The 23,866-nt window shown below is 41.7% G+C and overlaps 1 protein-coding gene across 3 annotated transcripts in view; it reads left to right on the forward strand.

The window, feature by feature from the left end:
- Positions 1-2,469: 2,469 nt before the first annotated feature.
- cica (capicua transcriptional repressor a) overlaps positions 2,470-23,866 on the forward strand; it is a 34,238-nt gene continuing 12,841 nt past the window's right edge. For all 3 annotated transcript variants that reach the window (XR_008950854.1, XM_057034655.1, XM_057034656.1), the window contains exons 1-14: positions 2,470-2,672; positions 5,369-8,970; positions 9,259-9,535; positions 11,989-12,120; positions 13,918-14,071; positions 15,486-15,585; positions 15,671-15,853; positions 17,459-17,585; positions 17,766-17,932; positions 19,902-20,013; positions 20,320-20,402; positions 21,305-21,479; positions 22,553-22,686; positions 23,640-23,800. Coding sequence is in view for 2 of the 3 variants with exons in the window: in XM_057034655.1 (XP_056890635.1) it covers positions 5,545-8,970; positions 9,259-9,535; positions 11,989-12,120; positions 13,918-14,071; positions 15,486-15,585; positions 15,671-15,853; positions 17,459-17,585; positions 17,766-17,932; positions 19,902-20,013; positions 20,320-20,402; positions 21,305-21,479; positions 22,553-22,686; positions 23,640-23,800 (5,231 nt within the window). In the remaining variant the exon portion in view is untranslated. The remainder of the gene's footprint in view (positions 2,673-5,368; positions 8,971-9,258; positions 9,536-11,988; positions 12,121-13,917; positions 14,072-15,485; positions 15,586-15,670; positions 15,854-17,458; positions 17,586-17,765; positions 17,933-19,901; positions 20,014-20,319; positions 20,403-21,304; positions 21,480-22,552; positions 22,687-23,639; positions 23,801-23,866) is intronic.

Genomic DNA, 23,866 nt, shown 5'->3' on the forward strand with positions numbered 1-23,866 from the left:
GTCATATTTTCTTATTTCTTTGAAAATAAAGGTTCTGTTTAAATACGGTAAGTAAAAATAATATGTTTGTTGTATTAGGACAGACGTGCCATGATGTCATGAAGATCTACAGGTTTGCCAAATGAAAGTTTAGATATGTTTATTCTCTGTCATACATAAGGCGTATTATGAGCAAATTAATAGACAAGCAATGCAAATGACAAGTGGGGTTAGAGAGCGACACAGTAAACATGTAGCCTGACGCCTGCAGCCTCTCGATGACATGTAGCAGGCAAGGAAGTTCAGCATTCTTCTAAAATAAATACAAACAGGAATTTACAGTTTTAAACCTTCCCTCTGGGCCTCTTGCTAAATGTCTGGATCTATTTGCCAGCATCAGATGACAGTTGATGTGTTTAGACAAAGGCTGCTCTGTGTTAAATGAACAACACAAGCAGGGATAAAGCACCACTGTCCTAAAAGTTACAGGAGGAAAGTACTGCCAGTCTCTACCTGCTCCAGCACAAATCACACCGAGAGACTCAAAATCATGACTGAGACCTGGTCAATCTTGATAGCTCTTGATAAGATCGTTTAGCTTGACATTCATTCCTGTTGTTTAAAGCAGGAGTCCAAAGCTATTTCACCCCAGTTCCCATTCACTAGTGTGGAACTTAAAAGTAATGATGCCACCATAGCTGCAGGCCAGTTTTTACAAGTTATGTGGGCTGTTGAGTGACCAGACACTTACCAGAGAGTTATTCACTGCATGTTAAATGAGTTGGACTCCAGTGGTTCATCTCTCACTCTTACTTACTTTTCAAAAAAGTGTGAGTGTTTGGGTCAGGTAGGGTGCAGAGTCAGCTGGCTGTTCAGCAGGTAAGTGGCCATGAAGCGGTTGGTGTGAAGGGAGACTAAGCTGCTCTCCAACTCATTCTTAGGAAGTCCTCTGTGGTGTCAATAGCAACTACTCGTTCATCTGTTTGAATTCTTTGTGTGCATTTCTAAACAAATGGCACCTCTCATCTCCACTGTCGCTCCCTGAGTCCTTCCCCAACACTTGCTGTAAATCTCTGGTCCCTTCTGCACTCTAATGGCTCTCAATGGCAGCTTATGTAACCACCCACCCTTGAAAGTTGCATGCTTGCAGTACTTGCCCTACATTTTTTTTTGAACATGCACCAGAACGAGACAGAGACTGCAGTGCATCACTAGGGGAAGATGTTTATGCCATTGATTTGCATGCATCTTTCACGTCTTTGTGGGTTTGGGTCATTTTCATAATTGCTCATACTGCATCCAGTAATGTGGATAATCGGTGACTCAAAAATGTATGTTTTGTGTGCAGCCCTTTCATAAATAATATCATGTTCAGTATCCATCTCCAAGAAGGAATCTGTACATCACTGTTTCTGCAGGTTAGTGTGCTGAGAGAAACCACCATGAGTTATGTAGGTTTGGAATGAACCTGTGTGTGTGTGTATGTGTGTGTGCGCGCGCGCGCGCGTGCGCGCGTGCGTGCGTTCTCTCAAATACACGTACAGCTTATATAATGCGCTTTCTAACTCCTCTGTGCCTGTCTGTGCGCGTGTGTGTAAATGAGTGCGTTATGTCCACCCGCTCACCTGCGAGGATGTATGTCTTCGAGGGAGTGCTCTGTGGTGTGTGTGTGTGTGTGTGTGTGTGGTGTGTGTGTGTGTGTGTGTGTGTGTGTGTGTGTGTGTGTGTGTGTGTGTTGTAACGCTTAGACAACTTACTCAAAGGGGTTTCACTCTTTCTGCTTAGCCAAGCTGGTGGCAACAAGCATTATGACCTCATCGCAGCATTCGGTCATTGGCCTGCAGACCCAGAGGCTCTTAGCCAATCAAACAATCCTCTCCTGATATACACCCTCCCATTGCTGCGCTGATTGGCTAAAGAGACGTGGATAAAGGAAGCTGTTCCGATTCGGCCGTCTGATTAGCTGGGAGGGAGAGAGGCAATCGGGGAAGAGGGCGTGTGAGAGAAAACGTAGAAAGTTGGGAGTTGTTGTGGAGGTCCTACCTGAAACTACTTCCTCCGTGAGACACACCTGACAGAAAAGAGATTCACGGAGATGAATGTCGCCCAGTCGCTTCTGTGGCAAAGCATTGTAGTACCAATGTTGACGTCAATAATTTGCACTACCAATTAGAGTAATCCCTTTAAGACGGACGTATTTCTTTATCTTTATTTTACATGCGTAGACCAACAAGGAAGGGCTAAGAGGGAGCGAGATTTCACTCATGTCCTGCGTTCCTGAACCAGTCCAAGACATGCCCCCAGCTGGGCCCTATTGGCTGCCGAAGCTTCGTTCTTCCAACAGCTGTTCGGTGTTTTCCTGCAATGTGATTGGCTGCAGATCGCCGTCCATCACTTTGACGCTGACAGGCGGCCCCGCCCCCATTTACCTTTCGCGCTCTCCTATTGGCGACTGTACGGGTCCGTGATCCGCTATTGGCCACACCGTCTGGTTGTCAAGGCTTCGAGGCTTCATTCACCATTTTGCGACTGTAGTGTAGAATGTACAGGGCAGTAGTTTTCCCTTCCTTTAAGTTGCTTTGCCGGAGAAATATGAAGGGTCGGTAATTGGCAGCTGCAGACGACCGGCCACCCGACCTTATTTAGTCCGGCGGACTCCAAAGAGAACCACTCTGGGGACTATATTAGCTCTGGTGAGTAGAGGAGCTACCTACAAATCTTCCTCCCGCAGCACTGCGGTCGGGCTTGTGCATTTTCCAGTCCTCTATTATTCGTGTTTGCTGTAGCTATTAAAAGTGTTCACAATTTAACTAATTATCATATTTTTTTTCCGTACGTGGTGTCTTAGAGAGGAGTATAGGGCGGGTTGGATGTCTTCTGTTTAAAAAAAAAAAAGGGGAGCGGTGTGGTTTGACAGTGAGCTCGAAACTTTTCCACTCGAAATAAATTGAACGCCATAACTGCTACTGGACGTCCTAGCATAACAAATATGGCTTTTTCTGCTTTAGACGACACTCTCCCTGCTCACTCGTCGTACACCGATTGATTTTCTTCCCCTTTTTGGTAATCCAACGTGGCTCGTTCAATTAATGCCTCTTCGGGGGCTCTGGGCCTTCTTGCTGAAGTAGTCTGTGGTCCCATCTCAGCACTTTCACCCTCGCTTATCACCGTCGTATTAATGCATATATCGTTGAGGGGCAGTTTGAAGTTGTCCGGACTGTTTTAGGAATGTGTTGGGACGACTGTCACTTTGGGGATAGGCCGAATAACACATTTGGTCGGCTGTTTTGTGTTGTCTGCAACTGTGGATCAGCAAAGTTAATGCGTTCATTTGCCTCCTGGGGTCCCCTCCGCCCTGGCAGCATCCTAAATATGTGCTGTATTACACAGTATTGGGTGCGAACATGCCCGCTAAACCTGCCGGTGACAGCGAGAAGAGGCATTTGAAGCGGCCTGGTGGTGTAATCGAGGCCTGGTTGCTGCACGTCACGGCCTGCTGTGTTGTGAAGTAAAACTGGTTGTAATCGCGGTACTACGGCCGCTTGACACACACACTGTCGGATCCTGCTAAGCCTGAGCTGACGACATCTTCTGCAGTTTGCATTTTGTGCTCTGAGCGTTTGAATAGATATAGTTATCTGATTATGATGGTGTCAATATATTTATACACCATGGCTGTATAGTTAAGACAGCACTGTAATAGTAGGCTAATGTTATACACTGGTGTCAGAATAGGATTCAGAGTTTTAGAGTTCCCATTACACATGTGTGTGTGAATATATATGTATATGTTTCTACACACTGTTCAGTTCAAATGATAACAGCAGGGCTTATCCATGGCATTTGCTGCTATATGCTTATCTTCTTCCCCATGACTGTGTCACCAGCTGTTGTAAATGCTGCACACTACAAAGTAAATATATGTACCATATATTTTGACCAAGTAAGGTGGACTGCTAAATAATTTAATTGGTGCTGCTCTAAAGCTTTTCTGTCCTAAATAGGGATCTATGCAGAGCACGTTGTGACGACTGGTAGCTCCTAGTTTGCTCTTAGCACCACCATTTTTTTTAGAGCTTTGTGTGTCTGGCGCTCACATGCGTGCCACTTATTAATGGAAACAAATTTATTTTGAAAAACAGATGTGGCAGACATTTCAGTTTATATAAATGCAAGCTTTTGTAGACCCACAGGAAGGTACCAAGAGTGGAAAAGATACATGCATGGTGTGTAGATGGGTGGACCTGTAGAGTCAAGGAAAGGCTGGCAGACATTTATGATATCAGACTGTCAAACAGTCACTGTCAGGTAGGCATGCCTGGCTGTGGCTGGCAGTCATCTACTCTGAACAACTTAACAGTAAATAGCACATCTGGGTGTGTTTTGATTGTGCCTGTTGTTCACTTAATATTAACATTTCTGGCATTGTGTGGGGACTTATTTACTGAAAGAAATGAGCCCAAATGCTGAGCAGCTAGGACCTGAGGCAAGTATTAGCCATATAGCCAACAAAGTTAAATGACGTCACGCTTTCACCAAGTCAGCAAAATCAGTCTGTGAATGAAAAAACAACTTTGTGTGGATGAAAAAATGTAGATAGTCTTAACTGAGGGATAAGAGAACTGAGAGGGAGAAATCAATACGAGAGAAGAAATGTAGACAAGCTAGGACTTAAACAGCACAGAATGAGTGAGGAATAAAGTAATGGGAAGTTAGGTAATGCTTCCACAGGAAATGGTGTTTGTAGGGGCGGATTGGTTTGCTTTGAAATACACAGATAAAGGTCATCAAAGAGAGAGATGCACAGAGAAATAGGGAGGGGGTTCAGTGTTCAAGTGAAGAAGGAATTCCCCCGCCTCTTCTGCCCTTGCAAACAAGTAGTGTGTGTATGTGTGTTTGTTTGTGTGTATGTGAGTTAAGTCTAGAGAGCATGGAGTGCTCGCAGAAAGGCTTGTCTGGGCATATTGCTGAGTGCTATTTTTCATCTTTATTGTAAATGGACCTTGTTTTTACATTATATTCTCGACCGGTGTTGTGAATAGGTACCTCATATTCTTGTTGTATTTCAGCAATCTGTGAGGAATCTGTAATGTAATTAATACATGTGTAATTATGCAATGTTATGCCTGACTCTTTTTCTCATCTTATATATATGTAAACTATTCAACATTTATTTTAAAAAATGTAAATGTTTAGTATGTAGTTTATTTCTATTTGTTACAATGCCTGTGATCAGATGGTTCAGTTTTTATCATTATCATGTATAGATGTTTGGTGTAATTCTCACAAACTATGCGGTTGGTAGCTGTGACCTGAAGTGAACAAGCATTGTGTCTCTCAAAGAATTTGCTTCATGAGTAACCTACACTCCCTATTTCTTTTCTTTCAGTGTTTCTGGAATAAGTGGGAAAGTGCTGAAGTCACTGAAAGAAGACAGGACAAAATGTGAAAGAATAGAATAGTGATATATGAATAAAAACAAGGCAAAGCAAAAGAGGAACACCAAAGAAAATCTCTGGGATAAACATCTGAAAAGATTTCTCTGGAGAAAAGTTGCATGAAACCATGAAGCCAATAAAAAAACAAGGTCGGCGCTCACCTCCATCCACACGGGCCAAGGGGGGCAAGCGGCGTGGAATTGGGGATGCCCCTGAGGGAGGGGACAAAAGAGACTCAGATGAAAACAGAGAGAGAAGCCGGTCCCCACAAAACAGGACACCAATATCTTCTTTTTCTTGTAACTCACATAGAGAAACCTTATGCATGGATTCAAGCAGAATACAGAATACTTCAGAGATGGAGGACCAGCACAAGGAAGGGCTATCAGAGGCAACAGCTTCACCGTTGATGGATCCAGGGAGACTGTTGACGGATGATAAATGTGGAAGGTCGACTGTGGGTGGCAGCAGCCAAAATGATAGCGGTGGTAGCAGTTGTAGTAACAGTAGTACACCAAGCGCCAACAATAGCCCAAATCCTGCCTCCAGTCGGAAAACTGCCACCTTCAAGGCCCGTGTTCCAAAGAAGAAGTACACCTCGGAACACTGCTCTACTACAGGTAACCATGGCAATCCCCCACTCCCTCCCCTTTCTCTGAACACTGGAATCATAAACAATGGGTCGACAGGTTCAGGAACCGATAGGTGTGTCACCGACTCTAATGGCAACACTCAGAGCAGGATTCTCCTGGAGAACTTACAAGGCAGGGCCACAACTAGAGAGATGATGCAGGGTGGCTTCATAGGACCCACTACCCTGTTGCTTGGCGGGGATAGAGAAAGGCCTGGCCAAGTTGAAGGTGTGAGAGATGCAGAGCACGTGCCACTCAGCCCCAGACTTCGTTGCTCTTCAACAGACACTGCCAGTGAACACTCAGCTGACCTGGAAGTAGTGAGTGACACACCCACCCAAACACAGATGTCTACACACACACCCAGTCTCCCCGATGCATTGTCTGACGCCCTGGCCAAAGGGCTTAAGAATCAGCGTGTTCTTGCCCGACAACTCAGGAGGAAAAGTGATGAGAGGATAGAGGATGAAAGAAATGAGGAAGAGGAGTATTCACACTTAGTCTTTAGAGCTGGAGTAGTCCGTAAGGTCAGTGGCGAATATGGATGCCTAGAAGTGCAACTAAATGGGGAAAAATTGCTGTGCCGTTACCCGTATCGACATAACACCCCTCCGGGGGTAGTAGACATAATTCTAGATGCTCCACCACCTGGTGTTCATCAAATACCAATTGGCACTCGTGTATGTGTACCATTTGGCAATGAGGAAGGGAATGAGGGTCATTGGCAATGGTATAGAGAAGGTGTTGTTACAAAGATCGATACACATCCTGCAGTTGCGAATCGGTATAGAGTTTTGCTATCTGAAGAAAAATCCCAACCGGCGGATAAAGAAGAGGATGGCCAAGATACAACTGGTGGCACCCAGGCTGTGTGGGTGTCTAGACAAACGCTCCGGCTTCTTGTGCCTCCTTGGGACCTGGATTTGCCATTTGGAGGTGGACAAGATGGAGAGGTGGACCTCAGACATAAAGAAAGGGAAAGGGAGGAATTTGAGGAGATTGATGTTGAGCAGGAGGTCTGTCGTTTGAGCCGGGGCATGACATCTGGTGTGGTTTCGGTATTGGGGAGAAGTATTGCTTTTCCAGGTATGGTTCCAGTTTCATCTACGTCAGGCCACAGCATTGCATCCCCAGTAACCTCTGCCTCAGTCTTCAGTCTTGTTTCTGGTCAAGAGTGGGAATATGAAAAGGACTTAAAGAGGGAGAGGGATTTCCAGAGAGACCAGGAAAGGGAGAGAGAAAGAGAAAGGGAAAGCAGTGCAAAGCAGCAGCAACACCTCCCGTACATGCCACTCACTGCTGAAGAAGACATGGAGGTGTCCCATTTTAACAGGATCCCAGTGGGGGCTGTAATACCCAGTGTCAAGCCCATAACAGTTTCTCAACATCGGCATATTGTCTCAAAGCCCCCGCCTGGCTACGTCAATCCCCAGCTGTCTGTGGTGCGGGGCCTTGGGATCCCTCCTGCGCATCTCACTTTGAACTCTCACCCCCCTCCATCATCTGTGCTGCTAGGTGTGGACCCAGCATCTGCAGCAGCTGTCATTACTGTGCCTCAGCTCCCTCCTCTCCCTCCCATCTCCTCTTCCACTGCGTCCTCCTCCAGAGCAGAGAAAGCCTCGGGTGGAGGGTCATCTAGTTCTGGATCAGTTGGTGGAATTGGATCTGGCTCAGGTTCGGCTTCCTCCTCATCATCACGTTCCCGCACTCCCCTAACAGCTGCCCAGCAAAAGTACAAGAAGGGAGACGTGGTGTGCACACCAACAGGAATCCGTAAGAAGTTTAATGGGAAGCAGTGGAGGAGGCTGTGCTCTAGGGAGGGATGCTCAAAAGAGTCACAGCGCCGGGGATACTGCTCCAGACATCTTTCAATGAGGACCAAGGAGATGGAAGCCAGTGGAGGTAGTCGAGAACGAGGTGGAGCCAGCAGCACTGGGACACTGACACCATCTGACCTCCGACTGAGTGGGGGAAGAGCCAGCTCAGATTTTGATTGGGATGACACATCACGTGACAGCAGTGAGGCCAGCAGCCGTGGTGGAGATTCTCGCCCCAGATTGGTCCTTCCCTCTCGTTTTGATTGTGATGAGTGTGAGGCAGCAACAATGCTAGTTTCCCTGGGGGGTTCCCGCTCAGGTACCCCATCATTCTCTCCCATCTCCAACCAGTCACCTTTCTCCCCTACACCGTCACCATCTCCCTCTCCGCTTTTTGGCTTTCGTCCTGCAAATTTCAGCCCTATTAGTGCTCCCACCTCACTTACTCCACGCCGTCATCGTCAGCTAAGTGGCACTAAAATGGGTACACCAGGGACTGAGCGAGAGCGACACCTGTCAGGGATTGTGCCCACTTTTCAGACTAACCTCACTTTCACAGTCCCCATGAGCCCAAGCAAGAGGAAACACGACATCCATCCACCCCCTCCACTGCCTACAGTCCAAGACGGCCAGTCCAAACCTGAGCAACAGCAACTTGTCTTGGGAGAACCAATCCTGGCCCATAGCCCAGCAGCCTTTAGAGTCCTTTCCCCTCAAAGTCAGCCCACAACCCCCTCCTCACTTTCTTTCCCCCGGCCTCGTAGTGCCACTAGTAGGCCACCTTCCTCTGCCGCCTCAACACCTCCACCCATGCTGGTCTCTCCTACTCCTCCATCTCCACTGCCCCAGGAACCCTCACCACGTCGCATTGTACCCCTACGCGACTCACCAGTCATTGTCCGTAACCCAGATGTTCCTCTGGCCAAGTTCTCTGATGGCCCGTTAGGAAGAAAAGAGAGAAATAGGTCTAGAGAACACAGTCAGCCCCAGCATACAGTTCCACCTGGCCTGCAGGTCCCCGTCCCTATCAATGGGGCCACCACCAATGGGGCAGTTCTTCTGCGTAACCCTGCATCAACACTTGTCTTGGTCACTTCCAGCTCGGTAAGAAAATTGTGTAGTGCTGTGTGTTTAAAAATGCTAGTTTATGAGAAGCTTTTTCATTATGTACATTTTATCTTGAGATTGCAATAATCTGTAACTATGTGTATACTATGATAGGGTATAGAAATGGTGAAAAGACTGTATGTATCTGTCAACCTTAACATTTTTAACATACTGACTTTGATTGTGTATATTAATATCGACCTAAAATTTGAATATTAGTTAAGCTAATGTTGCGAAATGTGTTATTTTGACAGTTGATCAACATGGATTTTGATCTTTTCTTAGTCCCTGACCTCATCTGCAGTAAGCCATGCTACCCTGTCTACCTCCTCCATCCCTGGTTCAATCCCCAATTCATCAAGCTTGGTCTTGTCCTCCTCTGGTTCTGGAGGGAGGGAGAGGGAGAGGAAACCTGCGGGACACCAAGATCCCCCTGATGGAATGCTACCACAGCCAGTTGCCTGTCACCCAACGCCAACATCTCTCCTTCCTCTCATACTACCAGCAGAGTCTCCTCATCCTGCTCCACGCAAGCAAATCATCATGGGACGACCAGGGACTGGTAAGAGAGGGAATTAATCAGAATGCTTTGTGGTTAATGTGTACCGAGCCATCTCGCTACACCTATACAGTATATATACTGAGGACTTTACTGTTGTTTGCTCATAGTTGAAGAGAACATAATTTAATCATATAAGAAAAAACACATAATACTTATGTGCTATTTATACCAACAAAACCTGCATATAATCATTCATCAGTATTTCGTGTAAGAATAGCTTTAACAAAAAGAAAAGCTGCATACACAAAAATTATTTTGTGTTTTGTTCCCCTGTTGAACTAAACCCTTTTGCAAACTCACCAATATATGTATGGTGTACAGTAAGGATTGGGAAGAGAAATGTCTTAAGTCTGCCTCATTCTTGTTTTCCTTTTTCCTTTCATGCACTTGGGCTCCTGTCATGAAAATATTTCCTTGTTTTTTGTGTAGGCTGTTGGATAAACTGTAAGATAGTTGTACAATAAGAAAATAGGATAAGTTAGAGGTGTTTGGTTTTATCATTTACTGTATTGCTTGTTTCCATGCCAACCTTCCGATATTAGACTCAAATTATGCATCATTTCCCTTGTGTATTTTTAACCCAGAATTTGCTGAATCTAAAAATGAAAAAGAACCAATGCAGAAATATTGGTAAATTATTAGTTGCTCCAATTTTCATCTAATTCTGACAAAACATTACAATTTTGCAGGTAAAGATACCACAGATTGTATCTTTACCATGGTGTTTTCCTTCAGTAACATTATAAGGGGCCAGGTCTCTAATCCTTTTTACGTTCACTGCTTGTGTAAGTGCGTGAACGATAGAGACTTTAAAAAGATAGTAAGTTGTCTCTTTCTCTCTCACACACACACACACACACACACATGGAGACACATATTTGACTGTTCCAGACAATCAACAATGACAGACAAGGTGCAGCAAGGACAGGTACTGTGTAAAGTAGGTAAATGTGCTTCACCACTCAAGTCATTGTATAGTTGGCGTGTTGTCATGGAAACACTTTCTACTAGTAGAATTAAAGCATTTCCCTCTCACATCCTTCTCACACTTGCTAACAGTTACCTACCTACCTGCGTGTGTAGCATCATCTTTCATTTTCCATACATATTTAAAAGCTCCCCCAGAATCAAACACATGCAGGAGGCAGTGTTGGCCCCACGGCAGAGATCTCTACCTATATATAGCCACTGCAACAGTGCAGTAGCATTAGTATCACAAGTTTCATTACTGTTCTCTCTGCATCTGCAGCCTTTACTGAAGCAAAGATGATTAGAGCTCAGATGAGGAAGAAGTTTCATTTGTTGATTGACTTTAGAAGCTGTAGTATTACATTTTTGCCTAGAGTATGTACTTAGAGGAGAACTAGAAACTAATATCACACCTATACCTATATCACTGCTGGCCCAACACTTTCAACAATTTTAGGTCTCCTGAGAAAGATGAAGAGTTTGATCTTTCTTGTAATGTGACCTTGGAACCTGTGTGTCAGTGTTTGGTAACCCTTCCCAGCACACTCTTTTTCTTATCTGGCAATTTCATTGTAGGAATATAGGTGGATAGCTGATTTGAATATTATTGATGTGATAAAGGTGCAAAATAGTATGATCAGGCTAACAAAAGACAGCTCTCTCCTCTGATTAGTTTTGTTTGCATTTCTCCAAACTATCATTGTAGCTTCATTTAATCACTTGCATGCATTTGATTTTTTTTAAATTTGTAATTATCAAACTATGGTATTTGACTGAAGGTAAGCTGAAGCATAAGCAAAACACTCAGTGTTGTTGCACCACAACTGTGGGTGAAAATGATGACTGTTGGGCTTCACACGGTGACCTTTTTCTGATGACTGAAGTGATACCAAACAACACAGTAATGAACCTATAAACATTTCCTGTCGCATAGAAATTCAAACTGTCAAGTTATTTAGTTTGTTTGTTGATAGAAGCAAATAAACATTATATATAGGATATTGGAAAATCTGTATATTATTAGATAAAAATGATTTGGCCTTACAAAACATTTAAGGCAGATGATTTCAGGGTCCGTATGCTAAATGAAATAGGTTAGACAATTTGTGATGACCTATCTTTGTGCATATAACTATTTACACCCTTCTGTTTTAAATGATGTAATAGTTGTATTCATATGCATTCATAACAAATTTACCGTGATACAGCAGTATCAATATGCAGGCCAGTATATAGCCAGTTTATCTGCACCAGCTCCTGTGGACTGCTGCTGCAGTGAAGGAGTTCAGTGAAGTTGAAGTATGAACTTCCAAACTCCAAATACCAGTTTCTATCAAAAGGTGCATTCTAAACAACATAGTAGTTAATTGTTTGTTGACAATGACATGCAGTCGTATTTTTACTGCAGAGGGCTACCATCTGTTTACTGTCCATGATACTGACTGCCTCTCTCTCTTTCTCTCTCTGTGTTGGTGTTTGCTCAGTTTGGACCAATGTGGAACCTCGGTCTGTGCCAGTGTTCCCTTGGCATTCTCTTGTCCCTTTCCTGGAGCCGAGCCATTTAGGAGGGGCTGCCCAACCTGCTGATGGCCAACAGCTTGTCAATCAGAACAAAGGTATATAACATAAAACACTGTTCACATTGGTGAGGGTCACTGAAGGCTTATTAAGTGTCTGACACAGGGATGGTGAATTTGCCATTAAAAAATAAAAAATAACAGGATCAGGATAATTCAAAACAAATGCGACATAAAGTAGATGAAACGTTTTATGAAACATAGAACAGAAAAATACGAATATTTGAAAAAATATTTCAAAGCCACTTATTTTCATGAAATACAAGAACATGCACTTACATAAATCTAGATAAAAGCTTTCTTCCATTCTGGCGTTTTAGGCCGGCACCACATTATTTTAAAATCTTAAACTGACTTTAAAATCCTGGGTTACCATAAACACAATGACAGTTTTCACTGGTTTTCACTTTATAATCCATGTACTAGAGCATTCAGCCATACCACATATTTGCTGTTTTGTAATAACAGTTTCAAATTGTGAATTCTCACTAAATCAGGCATGATTTTCAAAAAACATTGTGGAGACCAATACAACATCCAGTTGATGATGCTTTTCTGGTCTGCTCTTAAAGGCAGCTGGAATCATAAATAGGTAACATGTTGGACACTTTATGATTGTTCAATGCACACTATCTGCACATCACTGATCTTTGAAGAGGCCTATCATTAGGTGTGCTGTCAGAGCAGCAGAGGAGCTGATGACAGCGTAGCCATTTATAACATTCCTACACTAGTGTGGTTGTGTCATTGCTATTTTAGCTTGTTTGGTAAGTATACTATATAGGGTAGATTAAATCTGTGGAAGAATTATTTAAATGTCATCTCTCAAGTACGCAGTGAGTGCAAATGTTAGACAAACATAACAGAAGCTTATTCAGTATTTACCAAAACAGTTTTTAGCACAGTTGGTTTTCACACCAATTCGCTTCCAATAACCATTTGGCTAACACACTTTGTGTATGGCCGCTTACCCTAGCAGAGTTTCTTGTGTGATATAATTAATTTGTCCCAACCGTAAAATTTTTATGAATAAACGATCCCAACTAGAAATTAACTAATATAGTTGTAGGTATCTCCAGTCATGATCAACTCCCTGATTTTACAACCATTTGTTGGCAAGAAGCATTTTTATTGTGCGGTAACCAATCATGATGTACAACTTCTGGATGACAGCATGCTGATAGTGCACGTCATTATTTGTGTTTTGCGTGGGACTTTGAATCCATTGCAGACGTCTGTAATTGATGAATGGAATCTTTTAGCAAGACGGATGTTATTTCATTGTCACACTAGAAATGGAAACACCAAAAATGTTTTGTGCATCCTTTGAATTTGGATGTAAATGTGGATGCATAAAAATTGACCACAAAGAAAGCGCCACTGTAACAATGCAGCGAATGCTGTCCTCACTATCTGGCCTTCATGCCTTATGATTCAGACAGCAGGTTATAGTTTGATGCTACAAACGGTACCTTGTTAACCTGAACTGAACTAAACTGGACTATACTGCTTCACAGAATAATGACCAAGTACACCGTCAGCATTTTCTATAATTTTTCACATTAATTTTATCATGTAAAATTAGTGAAGGATGCAGATGAGTCAGAATCACGATCGTAAATTATTTATCCACAGGGGGACTTGTTAAATGCTTGAGCACACTGCCTGCATGTTATTATGCTTCTGTTTTAACAGCTGTTATAGGTTCGCAGTGGTTGCTGTCACTGTTATATCACTGCTAGTCATAGTTTTTCACATCTCCAAGAGAGGTAGAATGCAACTTAAAGTCTTGCAGTTCTTCCTTTCTCAGACCTGTAAATGACTTTTCCATTTCAGAGCCTCAATGTGGTGTAGCCCTAGTGAGTGATGGGCGAACTGGCCCTGCAGATCCAGATAGGGGATCACCGTCATGTCCTCCCCCATCCAATGACAATCCTCCCACAGACAGAGGAGGGGCTGACAGTGAAACGGAAAGCGATGCAGATGACCCGTAAGATGAACATTTTATTGTTTATATGTGTTTTTAATTTGTGACATGCTTGTGTTGTATGAGTTTTATATTTTAGATTAACAACATGACCCGTTGCACTGAATTTCTTTTCTGTTATGTGTTAACAAAACAAAGAGCAATCACAAATACTATAAGTTTTTAGCCAGCTTCCATTTGCATGCACAGTAGCATGTAGTAAGCACATATATGCATTGTTTCATCTCTGCAGCCTTAGCTATGACTTTGTAGGAACCAGATAGTAACTGTACATTATACTAGATGCAGCTAGTCTGAATAGTTTGAATCACTGGCTTTGAAAGTCTCAAGGACATTATAATCAGAGCTCCTAAAATCCACCTCACAGCAGAAAAACATAATTTCTTCCTGCCACTTCACTGTATGTGTTTGAGAGCATCTGCACTCGTTTCAGAATGTATCTTTGAGTCTGGCTAGTCTATTACTCTTTCATAGTGACTCAGACAGCTGCCTGGCTGTCTGGCTGATAGTGTTGTTTGGAATATTTCAGGGTCATTGCACTCACAATGATGGCGGCCTCCCTGTGATGCTACCATCAATGCAAGTGTATAAAGGAAATATTGCAACAGTCTGTTTCCTCAATTCGGCTAAAGAATAATAGAGCATTTTCACAGAGTGATGACCTTCCTTTGACCCCATGTTCAAAATCTGCAAAAAACAAGGCTAAAACATTTAGGTTTATTTGTCATTGCACTTCATATAAAAAATCTGGAGATTATCAACCTATTATCAATGTGATTTTTAATGCATTGTCCTTTTACTCTTTTTCATTTTACTGTAAGTTAAGTGTATGTATTTATATCATGTGCTTCCAGCACTTGAGTTCAATGACAGGTGAAATCGGTCATCATATAAGTACATCATAAGTACACATTTAGGCAATACATTAAGGATTTCAAAGTAAGTGACTAGTCTTTTACCACAACATTGCTATATACCGGTATATGATATATATGTGATGTATGTGATAATAAAGGAGCGTCTTTAGAGGCAGTGTTGCAAGTGGGTATGATGCACATGTCCCCAAAATGTCATAATTTGTCTTTGGTGTGTTTTCCTTTTTTTATTTCTCAAATTGTTGCCTTCATGATTTCAGAGTATTTGATTATAAAAAAGCAGAATAAATGCAGAGGTTTCTATGCTTCACTTTAACTTACAGTATAAATGTCCAATCTTTCAAAATCCTTAAAATGCCAGACAGTAGTTACAAATACTGTAACTTCATGGGAAGCCTGACCTAAAACCACAATTACATGGCAAAAAATATTATCCTGAATCATTCAATTGAACACAATTCTGTGAGATTGCTCCAGTCTTAAATTTCCCTTTTCAAACTTCCCCTTTCATGTGTACTCATGCTTTTACATGTGCTTCATAGGTTCTCTCCAGGTATAGGCAATGAATCGGTCCCCTCTTGTGGTCCCATGAAAAGGCGCACACAGTCACTTAGTGCCCTGCCTAAAGATGGAGACAGAAAGGTCGATCCACTATTACAATCAATAGTAAAATAACTTTAAGTAATGTCTACTGCTCACCTTCTTTCCTCTTCTACCTACTACCCAGAGGGAGAAAGACCATATCCGCCGTCCAATGAATGCGTTCATGATCTTCAGCAAACGCCACCGTGCCCTTGTGCACCAGCGACATCCAAACCAGGACAATCGGACAGTCAGCAAGATTCTGGGGGAATGGTGGTATGCTTTGGGGCCCAATGAGAAGCAGCAGTACCACGATCTTGCCTTCCAGGTTTGGATTCTATTATTGAAATAGTTTAATTTGCTCTAAATTTCTTCAGTGTACTAATATTGATGAAAATAAATACCAATTTCTTTCACTCACCATCACTGACATTAAGAGGGAATGTACCGTAATTTCCGGACTATAAGCCGCTACTTTTTTCCTACACTTTAAACACTGCGCTTATTCTATTTATGTTTTTTTTTGTGGTGCACTGTCACAACTACTGTGAATCAGTCATTTTTACTAACCCTCATCAACGTGGAAAATACTAGAAGAAAAGCATATGATGCGACTTTTAAGTTAAAAGCGATCACTTTGGCGGTTGAAGAAGGAAATAGAGCTGCCGCGTGTAATCTTGGCATACATTACGGTAATCAATGGCGAGAAGGTGGAGACGCCCGCCTGAAGAACTGCTCGAAAGCAAAAAGACGACAAAAGCTTTTAGAAGTAAACATCGCAAGTGGCCCGAGCTTGAAAACGTTCTGGAAGACTGGGTCAACACACAGAGAACAGGCGGCCGCGGTGTTTCCGCTGTACAAATCAGACTGAAGGCAAAAGCAATCGCCACCGCCATGAAAATAGAAGATTTTAGAGGTGGGCCATCGGGGTTTTAGATTGTTCATTGTTTGAGTAAAAAAGCATAAACCACGTAATTTGTGTGTAGCTGATACAAATGTATATTTCAAGGTAGCTGCATCACAGACACTGTTAGAAAAAAAAGCATTTACTGGTAGAATATATTTGTTTATGTTGCTAAGCAGATTAAGTTAAAAGAAAAGTTAAAAAATCCTGATGTGATAAAATTTGGATTTAAGGTCTCTGTATAAACATACAAGTGAAAAGAGTGGCAGTTGTTTCTTACCTGTCTGTCACTCGCCAGTGACTCGTCTCTTACGGTAATAAAAACATATACCGGTACTGAATGTTTTCGATCTAATTTTTCATATTACTTCGTGGGATACCTGCGGCTTAAAATCTGGTGCGGCTTGTATAAGTACAAAATTGATTTTCTTTCTAAAATTAGATTATGTGGCTTTTAATCAGGTGCTCTCTGTAGTCCGGAAATTACGGTAACTAGTACAGTAGGGGTGTATTTCCTACAGAGTCATGTTGGACCAGCATTAACAATCCTCATCCAAGTCATAAGAATAATTTGTACATGAACACTATATTCATCCTCTTCTGGAAGTGAATAAAGACCAGAAAACCAAATGAAAATGTTTAAAGTCATCATTAGAATGTAATTATATTTTCTCCCAAAACCTTATCTTTGAAGATTTACTTTTTTTTTCTCATGCAATTCTTACACATTCTGAAGTCCGACTGAATTTCTTTTATATATTTCAGACTAAAATAGTTTGGTAAGAATTCCAGACACAATGAATTGGGTTTTTCTCAAAGCTACAATATTATGTTTTTGTTTTGTCTTGATGTTGATGCCCTCAACATTCTTTCTTGTAAGTACTCTCCAGTCTTAAGGTCGAACAATTACCCTTAATCTATAGGAAGGTTGTGCATTTGCCTTTTGTTTTTTCAATTAACAAAAAGTCAACAATTTTACAAGCAAGGAAATGCAGAAAATACACAAAACCTCTGATTACTGTTTTCCAGGTGAAAGAGGCCCACTTTAGAGCACATCCAGACTGGAAGTGGTGCAATAAGGACCGTAGAAAGTCCCTTTCAGAGGGCCGTGGGACACCAAAAGAACAACGACAGAGGAGCATGTCGGAAAGTATAGGTATGTGCATGCGTGTATGCTGATTGGTGCTGATAATCAACAGTTTTTCTAACCAAAATATTTAGATGCATTGTTACCTTGACTGAATTTAATTTTGAGGTTTTTAAATTGTTGGTTTTTTTCCTAGGCAATATTTGGAAATTATATCTCAGCTGAAACTAATTTCACAACATTTTCCAGATCCTCATTCTGAGTCTCAGATGACTGAGGGTAAGGGAGGAGCTTCAGGTTGGTCTGGGCGATTAGAGCAGCAAGGAGAGCTTGGGCAGCATCACCGTCCCCGAGCTTTTTCTCAGAGTGCTGTACACACCCTGGAGCAAAGGGAGAAGGAGAGAGACCCAGAGAAGGTGGGAGGTTTTTGAGAGACTCTTGAGATCCCAAGTCATTGGAGTGCTGCGCATTGTTGAGCATGTTTCACCTCTAGCACCAAACATCTAACCAATAACAACACATTTATTGACTTAAGAAACTTGTTAAGAAAAACAGAATCCAGACACAACCAACTGAAATTACTTTTACTTTGTGTGTGTGTGTGTGTGTGTGTGTGTGTGTGTGTGTGTGTTAGTGTGAGACTCACTAACTGAACTAATTGGTTGAATTCTTCAGCTGAACATATGCTCCTCAGAATCAGAGGAAATGGACTGTGTTCTGTGTGTAAGGGCTTAAACTGTTGATGTTAAAAAACCCATTCATTGTTTTAAAGGAACTCAGGCCTCAGTTTAAAAGGTTTCACTTTTAATCTTTCAAGGTGTGAGTCTTTGATGTTTTACGGCTAAGCACAGAGAGGTTTGCTGCATGAATGTCTTGTTTCTGAACACAGCTGTATATTCCTGAATGCTTTGATAATTCAAATATTACTTGTGTTTGAAGCATTCCTCTGAGGTTCTTTGCTGTAGCTATAGATTCATGTAAAAAGCTGAAGATCATTGTAGTTTTTCCTTTCACCACTCACTGTAGTTTCTCAAACAAAACGTCATTGTATATCGAATCATCCCACATGTAACACCTGCGTGGTTGTTTAAAAAGGTCACTGCTGCACACTGCTGTGTGTGTGTGTGTGTGTGTGTGTGTGTGTGTGTGTGAGTGTGTGAGTGTGTGAGTGTGTGAGTGTGTGAGTGTGTGAGTGAGTGAGTGAGTGAGTGAGTGAGTGAGTGTGAGAGAGAGAGAGAGAGAGAGAGAGAGATTGAGTGCCTGGTGTATTTCAGAAGTGTGTATATATAGAAGCATACACATATGTAGCCGCTACTTTTTTCCTACACTTTAAACACTGCGGCTTATTCTACGGTGCAGCTTATTTATGTTTTTTTTTGTGGTGCACTGTCACAACTATTGTGAATCAGTCATTTTTACTAACCCTCATCAACGTGGAAAATACTAGAAGAAAAGCATATGATGCGACTTTTAAGTTAAAAGCGATCACTCTGGCGGTTGAAGAAGGAAATAGAGCTGCCGCGTGTAATCTTGGCATTACAGTAATCAATGGCGAGAAGGTGGGGGCGCCAGCATAAAGAACTCATCCAAAGCAAAAAAGACGACAAAAGCTTTTAGACATAAACATCGCAGGTGGCCCAAGCATGAAAGCTTTCTGGAAGACTGGGTGAACACACAGAGAGCAGGCGGCCGCGGTGTTTCCGCTGTACAAATCAGACTGAAGGCAAAAGCAATCGCCACCGCCATGAAAATAGAAGATTTTAGAGGTGGGCCATCGGGGTTTTAGATTGTTCAGTGTTTGAGTAAAAAAGCATAAACCACGTAATTTGTGTGTAGCTGATACAAATGTATATTTCAAGGTAGCTGCATTACAGACACCGTTAGAAAAAAAAAAAGCATTTACCGCTACAATATACTGTATTTGTTTATGTTGCTAAACGGATTAAATTAAAAGAAAAGTTAAAAAATCCTGACGTGATAAAAAATTGGATTTAAGGTCTCTGTATAAACATACAAGTGAAAAGAGTGGCAGTTGTTTCTTACCTCTCTGTCATTCATCAGTGACTCGTCTCTTACGGTAATAAAAACATCTACCGGTACTGAATGTTTTTTCATATTACTACGTGGGATACCTGCGGCTTAAAATCTGGTGCGGCTTGTATAAGTACAAAATTGATTTTCTTTCTAAAATTAGATTATGCGGCTTTTAATCAGGTGCTCTCTGTAGTCCGGAAATTACGGTATGTACTATATGTATGTGTACACACACAGACACACACGCACACACACACATAAAATGCATTAGGCACAGAAGCACGTAAAACACAACGACAGTAGTCCAGGATACCTGTAAATATTTTTTTCTTCTTTTCTTCTCCTTATTAGGGGGAGTGCACAGGTGTGTTTCTCCAGAATCCCCTACCTACTTGTGAGGATGTGAATAGTGATGACGAGCGCATGGTCATTTGTGAGGAAGAGGGAGATGATGATGTCATGGGTGAGTAATTTAATAGGAACTGTTGTCAAATTATGGGCAGTTTCAGAATTCTGTACCCACAGAATATTTAGCTTCCAAAAATGAGCAGTAGGAGTGATATTGAAAAGAATATCAAATTTCTTTCTAGCTTAGACCTCAATGTTCTACATTTATAAGCATCATAATCCAAGCAAGTGCTTGCATCTCCTGCTTCTTTGGCTTCCCCCCACAATCCAAAGACTAATTTGCTTGTGCATGGTAAAGTGATTTTCCCATTCCTTGTTCCCTGGTTGGTTGAGTCTCACCTATGATGTCCATTTTAATCAGAGGATTCCTGTCCAGAAGGCTCTATTGACCTCAAGTGTAAAGAGAGAGTGACAGACAGTGAAGAGGATGAGCCGTATATAAAGGTAACCACTTTGATAATCTGTTCTAATTAAACTTTAAACAACAGTTGTGATGTGGTTTGAGTTTCGTGATTTTTTTTCAGTCTCATTGTCTCAATATATTAATTAAATAGTTGAAATCCTTTAAGTTCCCCAGCATTAATTAGGAATTAGAATTCTTGTCTCGTCTTCTTCTTTACCGCTTTATCCCTTTCGGGGTCAATGGTGCACACATATGGACGAAGGCAGGTCCACCGCTTGATGAGTTGCCATTTCATCTCAGGGCCCTATTTGCATTTGTATGTTCAGTACCTTGCTCAAGGGTACCTTGGCAGTGCTCTGAAGGTGTTCTTGCACCTTCCCCTACTACCAGAACACCCTTCAAGTTTTGTCCACATTGGGGCTCAAACCGGGAGCCCTCTGCTTCTCAGCAGATGCCCTCAAATTAGATTTCCAATCAGAAACTACATCTGTGAGAAATTACATCATAAAAAAAACAAGAATTTTAACAAGATTTTCACCCCTTTACAACCAGATTTATATATAATTATATTTAAAAATATAATTATTTGTGATTCAGTGTTTAAGCAGATGGTAAATGCAGCAGCAATTGTTAAATTGAACTTTATGATAGCATAATAAATTTAGGTATAAAGTAAATTAGCAACAAAAGGCAGTAATGCACAAGATATTAATAAAACAGGTTTCTATGTAGATATCCAAAAGGTATGAAACAGCATTGGAGAAACACTATGTTGGACACATTCTAAATAGAAGCGGTTTCAGGAAAATTGAATGACAATTGGGATTATGAAATTGTTGAAAATCATTGAAAATTGACTCAGTTTCATGTACCTGTCCTTTTGTGAATTAATGAACTAAAGGAGCAACTATTTTGTTCATTTTCTTGTTTCTTTTTACTACAGCAAGGATTCCAACCAGTGGCTCGTTCTTCTCACTCTTCCTCTCCCTCTGAATTCAGCTCAGCTAAAGGAAATGAAGGAGGAGGTGGAGAAAGTAGTGATGAGGACTCTGAAAGGAAGACAAAGAGAGCTAACGATGGAGTAGATGGAGGGACGAAAGGAGACGATGCATTTACAGGTAGCGGAGAAGGAGGTGGACAGTGTGACTCCTCTCATTCCATTACAGGCTCCTCACCCAAAACCCAGGGTTTAGGGCTGGAACAGTCGAGTTTGACCCAGTTTCTTGGTACCATCCGTATGGCACCAACTATGGTGACAAACGTGGTAAGACCCATAGCCAGCACACCTATCCCTATTGTCAGCAAACCAGTGGAAGGTGCCATCACCCTCAGCTCCCTCTGCCATGGCAAGAAAGCTACTCTCCTGATTGGAGGAGGCAAACCTCAGCAGCTACCAATTACTGCAGGGGGTGGGTACCTATTCTCGTTTCTATGTCCCTGCCCATTTAGGATATCTGTGGGGGGAAATGGCCTGTTAAATAACCCAGCTATGAGAACTGCCTACCAAGAGCAGCAACTGGCCCCATAGCCACACGAACAGATTCCTTTACCTGTCCCATGCCCACCCCCTCCCTCAATTCTATGCTAGCTGACTTCTGGTACTGCCTGCCTGGAACGAAATCTTCTTTCCCTCAACTCACCCACCAAAAACAGTTTTGTTGAGCATCAGTGCTGCCCAGTTCAATGGCATTCATTTAGGGGCAGGAAACTGCAACCTTGGAACAGAGGTGAGACAGAGCAGCAATTGGCTGAAAAATAAACTTGTTGATTTAATGCAATACTGAAAGCAGTTAGCTCTATTTACTTCATATTTTTGCATCTTTCAATATTTAGGGGCCTGTAAAAGCATTGCTAATTGGATTGATATAACATAACATTTGGAGAATTGGCATTGAAATGAGTGCTGTTTGCTAGTGGTTGCTTGTCAGACACAACAAAATGTTGTTCTATCATGTTTTTCTCTTCCTCTCTCTCTCTCTCTCTGGATTTTCTCTCGCTCTCTCTCTCCCTCTCTATCTATCCATCTATTTTATTGTGTCTCCACCTACTCACTGCTCCCTTTCTGTTTTCATTTTGATTGTCTATTATCTAAGTGTATCATTACAAATGCTTGCTGGTTTAACTTTACCCCCCTCTCTCCCTCCCTCTATCTCTCTCTGTCCCTCTCTCTTTCTATTTCTTCCTCCTATAGTTCAAACACAGTCTCCAGTCTTGCAGAGCAACATGTTGGTTCCCATGGCAACAGGGTCTACTCCTCCTCACCCTTCGATTTCCCTTGTTGCGCCACCCCTTCCTGTGCAAAATGGACTCACTACAGCAAGCAAAGTAATAATGTTTACATTAGAACCAAAACAAGTACTAACAAACAGATTTCAAAAGAATAGAAAATACCATCCTATGTGCCAAAGAGTCTAAAGTAGTTAAATGTGCAACAGACAAAAAGACAAGATGGAAATGACACTATTGTAATTATGCAGGTAACAATTATAGGGATTCTTTAAAGAGTTTTGGTATTCATTTTCTTCTGAAAAAATGTTAAGCAGTTATAGAAAATTACCATGTGGTTTTTACTCACATATTTTTCCACATTACTTATGGAGATAACATTCAGTAGTTGGCCATCCCATGAAGCATTATTGTTGGTGTATTGCTGCTACTAGCAGTCTGAGTATTAGCAAAGTTAAGATAAAAATTACCATTTAAATATGATGATCAATTTGTTTTTAGGTGAGTGATCAAATGCAAATGCAAATCTTGGAGTAGTAAATGTGGTACATATTTTTCTGTCAGGATCCGCTTTGACCTGGGTGCAGTATTAAATGTGGTAGCAGTAAATGAATAGTGCCCTTTTGCTCAGAGGAATCTTAGCCCATTTCTTTCTACAACAGCTTTAGTAGTATTTGGTCTCTATTTGGTCTTGTCATTAGATTAAGAAGAAGTTTGACTTGTTGGTTCAAAACCAAGTTTTCCTGTTTTAAGCATTTCTTGAAAAAAATACTGTTTGGGTTAGGGTTTATTTAATACAAAATACAACTCAATTACAATTAATTTAAATTAAAAATAAATTTTCCTGATTGGTTCAAATCACAAAATATTTTTCATCAGCCATTCTACAACGAATTAAAAAAAAAACCTTTGTTAAATTTTCTAAATAAATCTTAAAAGACTGTACTTTTCGTTTGCTGCATTGTTAAATTCACACAGCTGTTGATCTGTGGTTAGTGACTTTGCAGTTGTGCTGCTTTCTGTTTTATTACCTGTTTGTGTTGTTCCCAAAGATTATTCAGCTCACTCCCATGCCAGTGGTCCAGACAAATGTTCACACTAATGGTGCAACAACAGTGCATTCTGGGAGCTCCTTTCCTGTTTCCATGGCAACGGTAATGGCTCCGGGTGCAGCGCCCCCACAGACTGTTCTTCTGACCTCGCCTCCCACCAGGTCAGTAACACCTGAAACGCAACTTTTTTATCCATGTTTTTAATTCACTGTTACTGCTGTGGCTGA

This window comes from Takifugu flavidus, chromosome 6 (assembly GCF_003711565.1).
Source record: "Takifugu flavidus isolate HTHZ2018 chromosome 6, ASM371156v2, whole genome shotgun sequence".
Lineage (NCBI taxonomy): Eukaryota > Metazoa > Chordata > Actinopteri > Tetraodontiformes > Tetraodontidae > Takifugu > Takifugu flavidus.